Genomic DNA, 14,699 nt, shown 5'->3' on the forward strand with positions numbered 1-14,699 from the left:
CCCTGGACAGGTCGCCAGTCCTTCGCAGGGCAGACAGACAGACACAGACAGTCACTCACACACTCACACCCATGGGCAATTTAGCATGTCCAATCAACTTTCATCGATCATCAATATTTAAAAATAAAAATGACCCTCTCTGTCATCAATTCCCCCCCAAAAGTGTTTTGATATCTGACAGACATTTATTTGAGTTCTTGTGAGAATTCTGCCCCAATCTGATCCGCGGCACGCACTAGCTCCCACCTTGCCTCTACCCTCCTCCTCCTCCGGTTAGCTCATGCAGTGCTGAGCGCCAGGCCAAACCACTGCTATACACGTCTCCTCTAACCCGCAGCACCAGACAGACAGGTAATGACAGTGTTTGTGCAGTCCCTGACGTTGTTTGGTGCAAAATTAACCACTTAACATTATAGTGCCACTGAAAACATTTAGGCGTCACACCCACGGAAAGCGCTTGCCTTTTCATACAATGAGCATCCAGGCATAACGCATAGCCTACACGTTTTGTACTCATGAGTCATGAAATACGCGACTTCAAAGCCTTGTCCAGCTGTTTACTGACGTCTGTCATGTTTAATGAAGGAGGAGGGGGACGAACTGCAGCAGACAGACAGACAGACAGACAGACAGAGAATTTAAAGACAGTTTTACTGTTTTACAAATTAGACAAGTTCACTAGTTTTGTTTAATTTAAAATCTTATTTATTTTGATGTGAAAGCCCCCCAAAAAAAAAGCATGACCACAAACATTTTGCAGGACAATGTCAAGTAGCTCTCACAGTAAAGTGTTGAGATACAGACATACTTTATTTTATAATTACAGCATCCTGGCCAACACTCTGTGTAGGAAAATCACCTTTAGTTAAGGAATTATTTTCATGCAAGCATTTATACTTCAACAGTTGAGGTTTACAAATAAGGGATCATTTTGCTAGGTAATTAACATTACAAACTAATATATGTAGAAGGTTAAAAATAATGCTCAATGATATAGAACAGCATACAAAACATGATGAGTAAATAGGGAAATGTTATTTAGCTGTCTATTTGATTTTATTGGCATAATAATAGGCCCATTGTTAACACTAACTACCCAAAGTGGGCTTCTGATTTGAAGTCAAAGGTAGGTCTTAAGTTGAGCTACATGACAGTCTGCCACCTTAGCACATAGTTGTATTATATAGAGTATATTGAATGCTTCATTTTTATTTCATTTATTCAGAGCAGAGTCTTGATAAGTTTTAAGTTAGAATATTTTTAATGATTAACAATATGGATTGTTTGGTTACTAAAAAGTGCACACAATATAGCCTTTTTTGCCTGATTTTCATTTACTTATGCAAGTTGATAATTTGAGTTATTTGATTAGATGTGTGTTGATTGTGTTAACAAAAATAAATATATAAGTTAAATATCCTACTGTGTTTTTTTTTTTTTTTTAGTTTTATGAATAATTTTGGGAATAGGTGCCCTTTTGTTTGGCATGAGCACCTGCGCCCAAAAATGCCTGTGCATGTGCCTGCTTGTAATGTGTTTGAGATAATAATAGGACTGTGCGGATCAGAAATGTTTCACTTCCTCAAAAGGATACCACAATGCAAGTGTGAGATGCCGCACCCATAATTTCAGAAGTGCTCCTTTTTGGGCTACTACTCGAATCTGCAGTAGCTGTGCAGTGTAAAAGTTACTGCTGCCTTTTAGAGTAAAGTGAACCACTTCGCTGGCCAACTGTTGGCCGCTTTGGGGCCATGTTGTGAAAACACAAGAGATGTAGGCAGGGATTTGGCACCAAATTCTAGGCCCCAGGCTCCACCCCTTCACTCTGAAGAAACAAAGAAAAGGAAAAATATTGCGTGTTTATTATGTTGTATATCTTTATGAGGTTGCCTGGCATACATCGAAGGCTTAAAGAAATGACAATAAGGAAAATGTGCTTTGAATCATTAGTCTTGCTGTGCTTTGATAGATTAGACTTAAACTTGGTCTGTGCTCACAATCGATATAATTGGATAAACAGTGACTTCAACATGGACTGTTTGTGCAGCATATTTTTCATATATGAACATTTTGGACTGGGGAGTGCAGGGTACATCTGAAATTTTAGGTTTGCTTTTATATTACATCAAGGGTTAAAAAATAAAATATCGTAACTTCAATGCATGTGCACTATTTTTATCAACATTTTTTGCAACAAACTTTTGTTAATTAGAAGGTTGGATTACATTGTACGTTAAGTAAGTTAAGATTACAATAAACACATTAAATTAAAAAAGAAAGTCATTACATCAAAACATATCATGGCTAACTTCACTTGAGCTGATAAACGCTCCACTGAATGACGTGACCTGAACAAAGACTCGTTTAAGAGCCGAGAGAGTCGGTTCTTATCGGTGAGCACGACCAGCCGACCAGCTGACTCACTGAAAAGATCCGGAGTTCAGTAGAATTTGATTCAGTGCCGAGTTCTGAAGTTCCGTCTCGGTTTCATCAAGAGGGCGGAGCCAAGGAGCTCCAGGCTTCCGTTGGTGTTCCTGTCAGCGAAACCAAAACAGAGCGGAAAACGGTATAAAATAACTGTGTTTTTCATTTATTCATAGTACAGCGTTGGTGTCTTGTAGTAATCTTTCCTTCGAAGGACGCCCCGTATGCTTCTTTTATGAAGTTATTCTCGAAGACTGTCTTTGTATTAAGAGGCTGAAGTCAGCTTCCTACTCAAATTTCGGGCAGTGACAGTAACTGCTGCGCCACTTAAGGTGGAACGGCGAAATTCAAACAAGAAACAGGCGAACAAGAAGCAGCGCCGTCTTTCAGTTTGAGTCAGTTCAACCAGGCTGGTCTAAGCCACTGAATAGAGGACACATCCAGCTTCAATCACGTTTAGAAAGATTTAGTTACCTGAAAACGACAGACCTGCAAGTATTACTGCTCGTACTATTACAACTACTACTAACATATTTATATCGAAATTATACTCATTATTAATAGTAAAAACAGTTCAAATTCATATTAAAGATTTAACATATAAATAATTAACGGTAGCTGTACCAAATGTGTGGTTTTATTGCTCGTAGTTTTAATGCCATGGTGTTTAAACTAAACCTAGGTCAGAAGGTCAAGCACCAATGTTGGTTAACGTTTACGGTTAAAACCAGAGATGGAGACGCTGGGCTACAATGTCATCCTTTTCCCGTTTCTCCTGTTTGTCCTGAAGGTTGTCAACATCAGAGGTAAGATCTGTTTTAAGTGTTCTCTATTTTCAGGAAGCGCTTAAGCTGGTAGTGCTGTAAACTTTGCTATGAGATGATCCGAATTACAATTCCATGCTGGCAGTGGCACTAACCAGAAAATCCATCTGTATCCACAAGGCATGTGCAAAAAAAGAAATTCCCATGCACACCATCTTAAGAGAAGTGTAAGAAGTCTTTATCGAAACCTGGTAACATGTATAAGAATGTGTCAACGTCTTGCGGTCTTCTCAGTGCTCCATCAGGACACAAAAAATATTAAAAAATGATTTGCACTTTTTGTTGATACAGATGGATTTTCGGTTCACTCTCAGCATGGAATAATAACTTTGAATACAATCCACTTTCAGATGTATTGAAAGCACAGCTGTACTACTTTCCACCATGCAGTAGTTTGAACAGTGAAAACTGTCAAATACAGTGCACACGTGACATTACGTTTCCATGGGTGACGTGCAGAATCTGTGCCTTGACACTGATTTAACATTCCTTTAAGTACTGCACAGTGGAAAGCATTGTAGCGGTGCCTGTATTACATTCTAAGGTAGTTTGTATTTAATTCTTTAATTCAGCATTTCATTTTTTAAAATCCAAATCCTCATACGCTTTTTTTAGTAAAGAGGTGAAGTGATGTGAAAACAATGTAATACAGGTTTCGTTTTTCATTTTGATACATATTATGCATGGAAAAGTAATGTGATCACCACACCACATCTGGTGTACGTTGTTGGATATACTAAATTAAGGCTGTGGTTATCTTTCTCTCACTGTTAACATTTTATCTTGAGGTTAGTTTTGCAGAGAGGACTATTTCAGGCTGGTTAAACTACTAAGTTTAATATATGATTTGAAAGCAAAGTTAAGTGATGCTTGCTTGCAAATTAAAAAGTTGTAGACTGACGTGGGTGGAGTTGGTTGGCACATGTTTAAGCCTGCTCAAGTGCAGGACTATTGTCACAAACATACAGTATTTTTATATTACCTCCCGGTTTTCAAAAGAGTTTGAGATTCTGCACAAAATGTAAATGAATCTGAAGGCAGTGATGTTCAAATCATTTAAACTAATATCAAAAGTTGAACTGTGAGTTTTTATTGTTTTTTTGAAAAATATAAGCCCATTTTGAATTTGATGCAAGCAGCATGTTTCAGAAAATTGGCATGGGGGCAGGTTTACCACTGTGTTTCATCACCCCTTCTTTACCCAACACTCGGTAAGCATTTGAGAATTGAGGAGACACTGCTGTAGCAAAAAGTTAAACGTTTTCACATTATTCAGGTAATTGTGATCGGCCTATTATGTTAACAATTGTCATTAGTCTATTATATAATAATTGTGACAGGCCTAGCATAGGACAAGATTGGGTATGTATTATATTTGTGTTATGTACCAATAATGCATTCACCTCTGAAACCTGTAATCTGTTTTTGTCTCCTCAGCTGAGTGTGAAAGACCCAACATTGGAGAAAATAGAGTTTTGACTTCTGAACCAGACAAACCGCCTTACTTAAATGGATCCACTGCAACATTCAGATGTTCATACGGTTATAAAGCTGTCCATTTTAGAGCCAGCAAATCTATTATGTGTATCGACGGCCAATGGACAGAACTGAAACTTCAATGCCAAAGTAATCATGTTGAAATTTTCTGTCTATACACACACACACACACACACACACACACACACACACACACACACATATATATATATATATATATATATATATATATATATCCTTCATTCCTTTGTTTGCTTCCTTCATTGTTTCCTTGTTTTCTTTGTTTACTTCCTTCCTTTTTTCCTGCCTGCCTTACGTACTTACTAGAAAGGTCCTGTGGAAGTCTACCTGATATCCCCAATGGGAAATTTTTACTTGAACAAGGAATTGAGTTTGGCGCGACAGCTGTTGCAGAATGTAACATGGGGTCAGTGAAATTATTCTGGCTTTTCAGCCTTTCATTTTGGTTTGTTTGTATGTGCTTATGCAAACGTATGTATGTACATGAAAAAAGTACATGCTGTAATTTTTAAATGCAAGATTAAATGAATGTGCTTGTGCCTTTAGGGGAAAAAAGCAAGCAAACAAAAAAAAAAACCTAAATGAATATTGTCTGCTTCCAGCTATTACCTTGTTGGACAACAATACAGATATTGCGAGAATTCTGGATGGAGTGGGAGAAACCCTACCTGTGAAGGTTCTTGAAATATTTATTTATTTGTTTGTTTGTTTGAATTTCAGGTTGAGTAATGTGAACATAGAAGTATATGTGCTTAGTTTGGAGGAAATTATAAATAATTGTTTAAAATCTTTTAAACATTAACATGTTTTACATCTTTACATTTTTTTCTCTTTAGTGGTGAAATGTCTTGAACCTCCCTCAATAGTAAATGGAGAACTTGAGGATGTGTCCTACGAGATGTATGAATATGGACAAGCAGTCACATACCGTTGTAAAAGAGGGTTCACTCTTATTGGACAGGCAACAATATCATGCTCAATCAATGGAACTTTTGATCCTTCTCCTCCTCAGTGTTTAGGTGAGTTATGCTGGATTCAGTATATCGAAGTGATTGTGTTGGCCTTATTTTGAGATTTGTATTTGAGAAAGTATACGGTATTCATATGTGTGTATATATATAATGAATAAAACTGATAGTTTCCAGTGGAAAATAGAATTAAAAAATGTTAGCCTCAAAATATCTTATATACACTATGGTATCCCAGGTGCTAATGTGTTGTTAGGGCATTGTTATTTTAGATGGTTGCTAAGGTGTTGTTAGGCCATTATTATGGCATCCCAGGTGGTTGTAAAGGTGTTACTAGGCCGTTGCTATGGAATCCCAGGTGGTTGTGAAGGTGTTGCTTGGCTGTTGCTATTCTTGTTAAGGTGTTCCTGCACTGTCAATGAGTGACAATATGAGAACTGTCATATGTAACATCAGTTGTGGCAGTTTCTCACCATTCCGCCATGCATGTCCTATTGGAGAAAAACGTATAGAATGAACACTATACAAAAACCTTGAGATGGATCCCAAAAGCCAAAGCGAGCTATTCCTATATACAACCCCAATTCCAATGAAGTTGGAACTTTGTGTAAAACATAAATAAAAACAGAATACGATGATTTGCAAATCCTTTTCAATGTATATTCAATTGAATACACTACAAAGACATGATATTTAATGTTCAAATGGATAAACTTTATTGTTTTTTGCAAATATTCACTCATTTTAAATTTGATGCCTGCAACACGTTCAAAGAAGTTGGGACAGGGGCATGTTTACCACTGTGTTACATCACCTTTCCTTTTAGCACCACTCAATAAGCGTTTGGGAACTGAGGACACCAATTGTTGAAGCTTTGTAGGTGGAATTCTTTCCCATTCTTGCTTGATGTACAACTTCAGTTGCTCAGCAGTCGGGCTCTCCATTGTTGTATTTTGCGCTTCATAATGTGCCACACATTTTCAATAGGAGACAGGTCTGGACTGCAGGCAGGCCAGTCTAGTACCCGCACTCTTACTATGACGCCACGCTGTTGTAACAAGTGCAGAATGTGGCTTGGCATTGTCTTGCTGAAATAAGCAGGGATGTCCCTGAAAAAGACGTTGTTTGGATGGCAGCATATGTTGCTCCAAAACCTGTATGTACCTTTCAGCATTAATGGTGCCTTCACAGATGTGCAAGTTACCCATGCCATGGGCACTAACACACCCCCACACCATCAGAGATGCTGGCTTTTGAACTTTGTGCTTATAACAATCCGGACAGTACTTTTCCTCTTTGGCCCAGAGGACACGACGTCCATGATTTCCAAAAACAGTTTGAAATGTGGACTCGTCAGACCACAGGACACTTTTCCACTTTGCGTCAGTCCATCTCAGATGAGCTCAGGCCCAGAGAAGCCAGCGGCATTTCTGGGTGCTGTTGATATATGGCTTTCGCTTTGTATGGCAGAGATTTAACTTGCACTTGTAGATGGAGCGACGAACTGTGTTCACTGACGGTGGTTTTCTGAAGTGTTCCTGAGCCCATGTGGTAATATCCATTACAGAATGACGTCGGTTTTTAATGCAGTGCTGCCTGAGGGATCGAAGGTCACGGGCATTCAATGTTGGTTTTCTGCCTTGCCGCTTACTTGCAGAGATTTCTCCAGATTCTCTGAATCTTTTGATGATATTATGGACTGTAGATGATGAAATCCCTAAATTCCTTGCAATTGCACATTGAGAAACGTTGTTCTTAAACTGTTGGACTATTTGCTCATGCAGTTGTTCACCAAGTGGTGAACCTCGCCCTGTCCTTGCTTGTGAATGACTGAGACTTTCATACCCAATCATGACACTCACCTGTTTCCAATTAAACTGTTCACCTGTGGAATGTTCCAAACAGGTGTTTTTTGAGCATTCCTCAACTTTCCCAGTCTTTTGTTGCCCCTGTCCCAACTTCTTTGGAACATGTTGCAGCCATCAAATTCAAAATGAGTGAATATTTGCAAAAAACAATAAAGTTTATCCGTTTGAACATTAAATATCTTGTCTTTGTAGTGTATTCAATTGAATATAGATTGAAAAGGATTTGCAAATCATTGTATTCTGTTGTTATTTATGTATGTATATTTATGATCCTGCAATATTTTGTGCTTTTTGAAAACCGTGAGATGGGAAAAAATAAAATGAATAAAAAGGGCAACAAGGACTATACTTAACAACTGAAAAACTGACTTTTCAGCTAACACAGACATCCTGTGCAGAAAGGGGCAAAGGCAGCTCTATTTCCTGAGGAGATTGGGGTCATTTAACATCTGTAGAAAGCTTTTTTTAAGCTGTGGTATGCTGGTGAGGAAGCATAAAAAAGGGAGACGAATCACAACTGGACAAGTTGAGTTAGGCGAGTGAGGTTAGTGTAAGGTGTGGAGCTGGACTTGGTTATGATGGCTGAGGGAAGGACACTGCACAGACTGCTCTCCATTAGGGTGATGATGGCCACTCACTGCACATCATTGTCATGGACAAGAGGAGCATGTTTAGTGGCAAGTTGCTGTCACAGAGCTGCTCAACCGACAGACTCAGGAGATCCTTTGTTTCTAGAGCCATCATATTATCATTCCTTCAATAACAACCTGGACTAACATTCACTTAGACTGTAAACGACTCCACAGCAGAAGACGAGGGACTGCTGAAAGATGCCAGAATCAGCTATGTTACGGGGCTATCGTTAGAACTAACTTTTTTCACACAATGTTGTTCTCACTTCTCCTGTTCCGCCCGTCATTGCTCACTAACAGCTCAATGCGGAGTCACAATATTTAACACAAAGAGAGCCAACAGTGTCATAGTTCATCTGAAGATGGAGTTACTGAGTGAAAAATGATTATTTTATTCTGATTATGTTGCTTAAAAGTTTCCCAATCTGTTTCCATTTTTACCGGCATGTATAGTGTTTAGTGTATAATTATGTATATAATAATGACAATTGTTGGCAAGTGGTTATACACCTTTCAGTGATAATTTATTATGTCCCTCTTAAATTTGCATGTATCCATGTTTGGCTTTCTAATATTTGTAACCGAAATGAAAACATGCCAAAACTGAGTGTGTGTATGTTTGACGAGGTCTTTGAAAGATGTAAAAAATGCATTGAATGTAATTGTCCAGCAACCCTGAAAATTTAAATATTCTGCGTTCATGCCCTGCATGTTCACTCTGCTCTTTATCCAGTCGTCGCCTGTGAGAAACCCAACATTCCAAATGGAAAGAGAGTTGAAGGAACAATGCCACCCTATAAATACAAATCCAGCCTCCGATATGAGTGTCAACTTGGCTACAAAATGAATGGGTCGGGTACCATGGTCTGTGAAGTAAGTGGCTGGGTCCCACCTCTTGTAAATTGCACCGGTAAGAATAATCATTGTTTCTAAATGCACAAGAAACCATTTACTGTTTCTACACCTCTATTAATCTGATATTATCTATCTTAAATGATTTGTGTGCATGGCCCTGCTCTCGTGATTATAATCTCTTTAAGCGGTCATTCTCACAAAAGGGAACCTCTTCTACATATCCTATATATTTCTTACGATTCCCTTGAGGTCTATTCATTTTTGCTTTTTTATGCACCAGTAAACAGCCATTATTCATTTTACATGACCGTTCAATCAATCCTCATCCTTTAGAATTAAATAGGCTGTTTCTGTTACCGTGCCTTTAAGACTGATATAATAAATGACAAAGATTGGCAGTCCTGTACTGTGCATTGTTGGAACATTTTTCAGAGCTAAAACTGCTTCTTTCAACTTTAGCATCTTCAGAACTAGACGCCATTTATAGTGTTTCCATTTATTGTTTGCCGCATAAGGTTAAGTTTAGAAGCTAAAACTAAATTAAAAAAAGTTTTTGTCAAAACACATCCTGCGCACCATAAACTATACAGCAGTGTGCTCATTTTAATTGTAGAAGGAAAGCAAAAAACATATATTTCACAGAAAAATATCCAGAAAATACCCAGAAAACAACAAGACATAGTGTATTTCTTTCAGGATTTAGTGTTCCATTCTTTTCACAGCTTCCATTCTTTTCAGGAGACTGGCTTTCACTAAAGAAATCAGCGGGGATATTTTTCTCCATCTCCAAAGTTCAGTCTTAGAAGTTGATTGTATTTTTTCTCCTATTAACTCCTATAATCCCAAACACATTTATTGATTTTGAGGTCTGGTTTCTAAACCATTTTGAGACTAAATTCCAGACTTTGACGTTTCCACTTCTGTGCTTTACAGTATTTTTAGTGCAGTCTGGTTGGAATCTGCCTCCAGGCTTTCTCCACACAGAGAGTCTACCACCAGTTTGATTTTGTACTGAATGTGTTTTTCTCTAAAACAAATATTGTTGTGTTAAACAGTTTATAAAATAATTGAAACAACTTCATTAATGTTTACCAATGGATAATGTGTCCAAATCATTTTGAAACCACTATATATACACTATATATACAAGTTTGAAAGATATATATAAATTTAATTTCAGGACATAATCTAACTTTATTTAATTAACCCTTTAACACATTTCCAGGTCCACTGCCACAGGCTGGTAGGATAGTTGGTAGGATAGGACAGATGGACATAAACAAAGTCCTTATCTCATGTCACAGTAACTTTCTCAAGGAACAGTTTTTCTCCAAGTGCCAAACACATGAAGAGAAGAAACACAAAGTCTCACAGAGACACAACAGCCAAAGAAAGACATTTCAAGATGTCAAAATGGCCTCTGAGTACAAGTTTATGCTTTTGAGTGTCAGGCAAAAATCAGAAATCGTATGTTTAATAGAAAATCACACAGGGACATGAACAACTACATATAATATCAAACTCTGGAGTATTTAGTGTGTCCACCCCTTTGTTCAGTCGTAGAAGTTGGCTGCATTTCCTGCTTCTCACCATCCAAGCAATCCCAAACACATTCAGTGATGATAAGGTCTGGACTCTGGGGTGGTCAGTCCATTGTTCTGAGAACACCAGTAGTTTCTTTGTGTTGGTTTGTTTCATATTTTGATTTCAATTTTTTTATTGTATAACTGGTCCTGGACAGCTGCTCGTTCTTTCAGGCTCATAGTATTGAGTTGTCATCTCATAGTGGAAGGGAGGACAGAAACCTAGTGGATTTCTACAGATCTAAAATAAGAGTGGAGCTTGATTTTCACCCATTTCTCACAGATGAAAGCTCTGTTACTCTGATAGTGACAGTTTAGCTGGTCTAACAGGCCTCGCACAGTTGTTAGGAGTCCCATTGTCTTTATATATTTTAGTTTTTTTTTTTTTTCTAGTTTTGGAGACAATATTTTTCACTTCTTTTCTTTAGACCGTCCCCTTCCTCATACAAATGGATTATATCTAATCTCCTCAGAAATATCTTCTGGAAAATTAATAACTCGTACTTAATGGCTGTTTTGACTGGAAATTAAATAAATGAAGGGTGGTCTTTGACTTTTGCACAGTACTGTATACTGGTCTGTCTAGGATAGTCATGTCTCTAATTGGATGTGAACATTTTACACTGAATGGAACTTTTTTTTTTTTTTTTTGTTATTTGAACCCAGTATTTATATTTCATGACTAAGAAAGAATAGTGTGAAAGCTGGCTTCCTCCTTTTCTATCGTATGTCGCTATCGCTTCATTCATTAATATCTTCCTAAGATTTCTTTTCTAAAATTTGTTCTTGAGAGAGGTCCTAAGAAAAAGTCGACGTCAGATTCATGACTTGTGTAGATTCTGTTCTTACCTAAGAACAAATCCCAAAATAGAAGACACATTAGTGAATGTCAAAATCTTCACAATAAAACTGAATACGTGTCTAAAAAGAAGAAATTTCTTCTTGAGAAGAGTTGGTGAGAGAGACTTATTGATGAAATGCTCTGGACCCTCACAATAGTTAATATTGGTTCTCATATTGGGACATCAGTTATTGATAATTACTTAAAGTCTCTTTCAGCCTGTAATAGCCCCACTACCCCTCTCTTTCTACTATTTAGTGAGGACTGTGACCATTGAGTGCAGTCAGTGTGCAGTGTTTCAAACCTGAAATATTTCTTGTCTTTTCAGTGATCACATGCCCAGCTCCTCCTGGTACAGAGAATGGACGAATTAATGAGCCACTCAGGGGTGTTTATACATATGGACAAACTGTGACATACTCGTGTAATGAAGGCTTTAAACTTATTGGAGCTTCAGAAAGAACGTGTTCTGGTGATGAAACCTTTCAACGTTCTCCTCCTCAGTGTCAGGGTAGGTGACATTTCAACAGTATTTTTGGATCTTTCTTGCTTTAATGTTTAACATGGAGTTTTAGACTGTCTCCTGAAGTTTTTGTTCTCAGATATGTGAGTTTTTATGATTACACATGATTTCAGTGTGAGGTGTATTCAGCATTTCTAAAGTCCTTCATGCTTCTGCTACTAATAAGAACAGTGTTGTGAATAAGAGTGAGATTGTAATCAAATACCAAGTAAGCAGATAAACTTCCATAGCAAATACTGTGAGGCACAGCAATGGAGATACTATAATAGCACTGATTAAAGGTTTTGAAAGAATAGGTAGAGTGAGGAGAGGCAAGTATTCAGACACTTTTTGTTATTTAACATACTTTCAGTGCATATATCCACTATCAGATTTACACACATCTTTCGTTTGTTAAAAAAAGTAAAAATAAAATCAAGCTCAACATATTAATGATGCAAAAATAAATCTAGTGCAAGTTGCATTTGGTATCATTATGAAAGACCTTGCAAATGGTTGGGAAGACTCAACAAGTGCACTGTTAGAAATAAAGATACCATGCAGGTACGTGATTCGTTCACCAAGGTACAAACAGTGTAAACATTCCCTCAAAGGTACAACAGTGGTTTTAAGGTCCAATTGTGTACCTTAAATACGTTTTTCCTAGTGGAAAGGTAGATGTTTGTATCTTTTTTTATAAACTAATGTTAAAAAACAGAACAATAAAATAAAAAGCCTGGAGATGAGACGGGGTGTGTGGGGTCAGTGCAATTTAGAAAATATAATTTCAGTGGATTATGGTACAGTTATGTTCCCTGACTAAAGGTACTGAGATGTACCCCTGAGGGTACCACGCCAGTGACAAGAAGGGTACTGCCCCATTGACAGTGCCGTACCTTTTTTTCCGAGAGTGTAGGAATTATGGTGAAGTTAAAGGAGTTCTTAGAGGTAATACTATTAAACAGCACTCGAAAGGAAAAAGCTACAGAGTAGAGGTCTGCACTACCGCCGATTCCCATGGGACCCACCACAGTATCTTGCAGCGCAAGACAAATTTTCAGTGTTACTCACAAGACTGGGTGGGAAATCAGACCCTTTCAGTCGGGAGTGGATGGAAGTACGCATGAAGGGAAAATCCTGCAAATTACTGAATAGCCTAAATGAAGTAGAATGATTGCTAAATTATATATATAAACAGTAAAACAGCTAAAATGAATATGAAGTAGTTCTTGAGCAACTTATCATGTGAACAACATGCACATTCTCATGAGTCTGATTCTCAAAGCATTCATGCCCTGCATGTTCATTCTGCTCTTTACCCAGAAATCTTCTGTGAGGAACCACACATTCCATATGGAATTAGAATTGAAGGAAGCCCACCTTATACATATAAATCCTAAGATCCAAAGATTCTAAGAAAAGGTCTAAATCAGATTCGTGACGTGTTCTTAAACATCAGTACTGTTCATAGCTTTGTGCTCCTGAGTTTGTGTGGATTCTGTTCTAACCTAAGAACAAATCCCAAAACAGAAGACACATTAGTGAATGTCAAAATCTTCATAATAAAACTGCCTACGTGTCTGTTAAGAAGACATTTCTTCTTGAGAAGAGTTGGTGAGAGAGGCTTATTGATGAAATGCTCTGGACCCTCACAGTAGTTAACATTGGTTGCATTTAGTGAGGACTGTGACCATTGAGTGCAGTCAGTGTGCAGTGTTTCAAACCTGAAATAACTGCATTTCTTGTCTTTTCAGTGATCACATGCCCAGCTCCTCCTGGTATAGAGAATGGACGAATTAATGAGCCACTCAGGGATGTTTATACATATGGACAAGCTGTGACATACTCATGTATGAAAGGCTTTAAACTTATTGGAGCTTCAGAAAGAACGTGTTCTGGTGATGAAACCTTTCAACCTTCTCCTCCTTGGTGTCAGGGTAGGTGACATTTCAACAGGATTTTTGGATCTTTATTGCTTTAATGTATAACATGGCCCTGATATCTTGACTACAGTCTCTTTAAGTGGTCATTCTCACAAAGGCAACCTATTCTACATACCCTACATATCTTGTATGTTTCCCTTGAGCTGTACTTGCTACATTTATGCTCTTTTGTGCACCAGTAAACAGCCATTATTCATTTTACATGACCGTTTTCCAACCACTCTTTATTCTTTAGAATTCAGTAGGCTGTTTCTGTTGTCGTGCCTTTAAGATTGATATGACAAGGATTGGCAATACTGTACTGTGCATCACTGAAAGTGTTCAGAGCTGAAATGCGTATTCTCCTTATTCGGCTTTAGCATCTTCAAAACACGACGTAATTTCCAGTGTTTCCATTTTTTCCACATCCTGTAAACCACGAGCTATAAATTAGTGTGCAAAAGAAACCGGACACTCACTTCATTTGTTTCCAGTCAGCAAAGGCCACTAAATACAGTAAAAAAATAAATGTTCTTTTTATTGTCGAAGGAAAGCTCAAAATATATAGTATATTTCTATCATATATAATCGCATAAGAACATTGGGCTTCATTCATGAATATCTTCCTAAGTTTCTCTTCAATTTGTTCTTGAGAAAGGTCCTAAGAAAAAGTCGATGTCAGATTCATGATTTGTCTGTGTAGATTCTGTTCTTACCTAAGAACAAATCCCAAAATGGACAACATACTGGTGAATGTCAGAT

General features: G+C 37.7%; 1 protein-coding gene across 5 annotated transcripts in view; it reads left to right on the forward strand.

Annotated features, from left to right (window-relative positions):
* Positions 1–2,484: 2,484 nt before the first annotated feature.
* LOC108425581 (complement receptor type 1-like) overlaps positions 2,485–14,699 on the forward strand; it is a 29,817-nt gene continuing 17,602 nt past the window's right edge. For 2 of the 5 annotated variants that reach the window (XM_037540962.1, XM_037540965.1), the window contains exons 1-9: positions 2,485–2,566; positions 3,107–3,230; positions 4,686–4,874; positions 5,073–5,172; positions 5,369–5,442; positions 5,603–5,785; positions 8,968–9,144; positions 11,842–12,024; positions 13,770–13,952. In XM_037540962.1, the coding sequence (XP_037396859.1) occupies positions 3,158–3,230; positions 4,686–4,874; positions 5,073–5,172; positions 5,369–5,442; positions 5,603–5,785; positions 8,968–9,144; positions 11,842–12,024; positions 13,770–13,952 (1,162 nt within the window). In that variant the 5' untranslated portion in view covers positions 2,485–2,566; positions 3,107–3,157. Of the gene's footprint in view, positions 2,567–2,614; positions 2,920–3,106; positions 3,231–4,685; positions 4,875–5,072; positions 5,173–5,368; positions 5,443–5,602; positions 5,786–8,967; positions 9,145–11,841; positions 12,025–13,769; positions 13,953–14,699 lie in introns of those variants that run through there. The other 3 variants (XM_037540963.1, XM_037540964.1, XM_037540966.1) reach the window with 3 other exon arrangements.

The sequence above is a fragment of the Pygocentrus nattereri genome, chromosome 9 (assembly GCF_015220715.1).
Source record: "Pygocentrus nattereri isolate fPygNat1 chromosome 9, fPygNat1.pri, whole genome shotgun sequence".
Taxonomy (NCBI): Eukaryota; Metazoa; Chordata; class Actinopteri; order Characiformes; family Serrasalmidae; genus Pygocentrus; species Pygocentrus nattereri.